Below are 3,526 nucleotides of genomic sequence, written 5' to 3' on the forward strand. Positions count from 1 at the left end.
CAAACATAATCAATCAATAGGTGGAAGAAAAATTTTGGTTATTGAACCACACGACACCATCAGAATGCACACAACTATCTGCCTCCCAGCAATAGTACCCTTGCCTCTCTGAAAGGAGGTAGTGGGTTGGAATCTACCTTAGTGGCATCTGTAATTAAGTATCCTCCCTCGCCGAAAACAAAAGTATTTAATATAGCATTAAATAGTTCTTGTGTTGAGTAGTGTAGTACACTATATACAAAAGGTTGTGAGTGGTTGAGAAAGGTTTTGGTGAGTGAACATGTGACATTTTGAAGAAGAGCTATGAATTCAAGTGTGTAATGGCCGGGGGTTCAAAATTGATGGGCGCGGGCACCATGTGAATGTGAAATCCTTCTTAATCAAAAAACAGGGGATTAGGTGCGAGTCTTATCTTCACTCCTCCGTTCTGTGGATCTTCACAGGCTTTCACACAGAGCGCCCAGGTAGTGGATCCTTGGACTCTGTGTTTCTGCACCTGGGAGCTCTCTATGCACCCACTTTCTGTTGGGTCTTCACCGAGAGCACAATCTCTGTGTCTCTGTCTCATTATCCATGATGGGTTTTCGCCTAATGCTGCAACTTTTTACGTTTCTGAGCAGTGCGTCTGTGCCACCTCTCTTTCGCTTGGTCCCGAAATGCGCAGATTTCCTTTGAAAAATTGTGAGCCCTCAGATCTAACTCTTTCGGGCGGCAATACTTCCTCACTTCTTCCCCTATCTCGATTCAGAAGTTCCTCGCTGCACTCGCAATGTTGGATTTTGGGTTTTTTTCCCGGTTCTAGTCGCTTAAACAGGTGAGGGTTAGGGTTAGGTCTAGGTTTAGGATTTGTGTTCCTGTATAGAGGCGAAGGTTAGGATTAGGGTTAGGGCGTGTGTGTTTCTGTTTACAGTAGGGGTAGGGTTTACGTTTCTTTGCAGCAGCCAGGGGTAGGACGACTGTCATTAGGATTTGTGTCTGTGCTGTTACGGTGAGAGTGTGTTAATTGGCCTCCATGGAATCGGGGCAGACAAGAGCTGCTAGCCTGATGAATGCTGCAAGGAGAAGCCACTTTGTGGCAAAGATAGAGAAGTATGAGGCCAAAGTGCGACAGGCTAAGGCAATGATGAAGGAGCAGAGAGAGGCCATGGCTGTGGTTGAGCAAAGGCCTGTCTTCAACACTGAAGAGCAGCAGCCTTGTCTAGCAGAGAAAACGGTGATACCAGAGCAAGCTGCATTAGGGTTTGAACAGAAAGCCCACAGGCAACACGACAAAGAGTTATTCCATAAGCAACTTGAAAGAGATCGCTCTCATAGAAAAACACATAAGCAACCAGAGAGAGAGTACTCACATGAACAAGCTCTTCAGGAGTATGAAAGAGGGTTCTTATCACATGAAGAGGCCCTTCAGCAGCATGGCAGAGAAGACTCTCCAGATCAGAAAACTCTCTCAGAGCAGAAAGAGATCATTTGTGGGATGCTGCAGAGATCATCATCATCTGGAATGAGGACAATTATGAAGAATTTTGATGCCCTGGATATGACTACCGGCCATGCTGCCTCTGCTGCTGATAAGGTTTTTTCCATGGAAATTGTGCCGTTGGATGCACAGGCTGATTTGTATACAGATTTGAAGCCACCTCCAACCTCAGAGGTGAATATAGCTGCCATAGCCGGGGCCCTGAACGTCAGAATCAAGGCAGCTGACATGTCTTCATCCATGCAAGAGCACGCTTTTCAGTGCGCAAGAGAGTGCTTGGATAGTCTAGGCAAGCTCCAGAGCAAGCGCATTGCCTACACACTGAAGAAGGTAAGTCTCTTGCTGCTCTATTCCACCTCTGATTTCATTTCATATCAAATTTGCTCTTGGCATTTTCTAGTTGCATTGGATGATTTCCACCTTTCAGAAAAACTGTAATGTTTATGTTTGAAGGCTCAAATATTGGAAGTGTCCGTGCATTTTCTGTCTCTTTATCCTTGTCTGAACAATCTTATTGTAGACATTCATGGGATACAATCTTTTGTTGCATGTTGATAATTCCCTCCAATATAAAGTAATCTCTTATTAGATTAGGGCGGATACACATACATCCTCCTCCTCTCTTCCCCCACCTACCGCCTGCCTCATGTGCACTATAGTTTCATGAAATGGAAATGGAAATGGAAATGGAAATGACTGATGTCTATGCAACTGAAACAGTCTCAAACTAGGAATTGGAAATGACAGGCTGTAGGATACATGAAAGGTTAAGTTGCAAAAGCAGCTACAAGTCAGTAAAAAAGTTGAGAGAAGTATAAGGAAAACATAGTGTAGATCATAATGTAGAGGAGAGGGTGAGGAAATCTGGGAAAATCAAAATTTGGAAGGAAAATTTGGGGGGGGGATTTGAGAGGAGATTAGGGAAATCAAAAACACACAATGGCATGAGAGACGACATTTTTGCTTTCTTGGCTAGGAAGCAACCTTTTCATATCATGATAATGAGCACTCTATTCGCATTGGGGCCTAGGGCCTTTTGTGTGGATAGCAGTATCTTCTGCATTCACCAGCTATTCTTGGGACGTTGATGCAATTGTCACTGGTGCATGATATGTTGAGCTGTACCCCTTGAGCTCACAACTTAAAGTTTTGTTTTAAACTGTAAAGCTGTAGCACTCCCTTTTTGCTTAGTTTTTTTCCTAGGAGTCTTAAATTATATGTACGGACATACATACATACATACACCTACTACATTCATGCATGCAACAGAGTAGCATATCTTGCTTTAGGTTTTCAAGATCAAATCATACCCAAGTTTTACCCCCCCCCCCCCCCCCCCCCTGCACTCATTGTGACTTTTGAACTCTACCATTAGCTCTCGTGATTTGCTTTTATCTTTTTGCTCAGTACAGTCTGTGTGTGCTTGTGTTTGGAAATGTTTCTGAAGTTTTTCATTGATGGGCAGGAGTTTGACAAAGTCTATGGCCCTGCGTGGCACTGCATTGTCGGTACAAGTTTTGGGTCTTATGTAACTCATTCGTTGGGAGGATTCGTCTACTTCTCTCTGGACAAGATTTCTGTCTTACTGTTCAAAACGACAGTCGAGCCTATTGAAAACTCGTGACTTCAAAATCTTTGTACATGTAATACATGTGGCTGGCTTATCAATACATGTATGGAAAATGTGTAAGAAGAAAACACTTGGGATGCCTGTGTTTTGCCACTCTCAATTGAATGCTAGCAGATTATTTCAACAAGCAGTTATCAAAAATGGGTGAAGCAAAACTTCTTATTAAGGAGTATTAAATTAAGGTCATATTCATTTCTGGTTGTTTGTGGGTTATATGTTTTTTAAAAGTCCAAGCACATGCTCTTTTTTTTTTAATGTTGTAGATTGTATACTGTTTCAGAGTCCAAACACATGCCACTCCTTAGGGGCGGCATGGTGCACTTCTGCTTTCTTACAGTCATTCTCTATCGGCGATAGCAGAAACAGAGTGGCTTGGGACTGTGTAACTGATTGTCTACTTATGATGCAAGTCGCTGAGC

General features: G+C 43.0%; 1 protein-coding gene across 1 annotated transcript; it reads left to right on the forward strand.

The window, feature by feature from the left end:
• Positions 1–242: 242 nt before the first annotated feature.
• Positions 243–3,234, forward strand: LOC147639239 (uncharacterized). Its single transcript, XM_086788770.1, has 2 exons — positions 243–1,807; positions 2,943–3,234. The coding sequence occupies exons 1-2, from the start codon at positions 1,013–1,015 to the stop codon at positions 3,099–3,101; spliced, it is 954 nt and encodes a 317-aa protein (XP_086644896.1). The 5' UTR covers positions 243–1,012; the 3' UTR covers positions 3,102–3,234.
• The last annotated feature ends 292 nt before the right edge of the window (positions 3,235–3,526 follow it).

This window comes from Cibotium barometz, chromosome 4, assembly GCF_041138505.1.
Source record: "Cibotium barometz isolate CiBa-2024 chromosome 4, ASM4113850v1, whole genome shotgun sequence".
Taxonomy (NCBI): domain Eukaryota; kingdom Viridiplantae; phylum Streptophyta; class Polypodiopsida; order Cyatheales; family Cibotiaceae; genus Cibotium; species Cibotium barometz.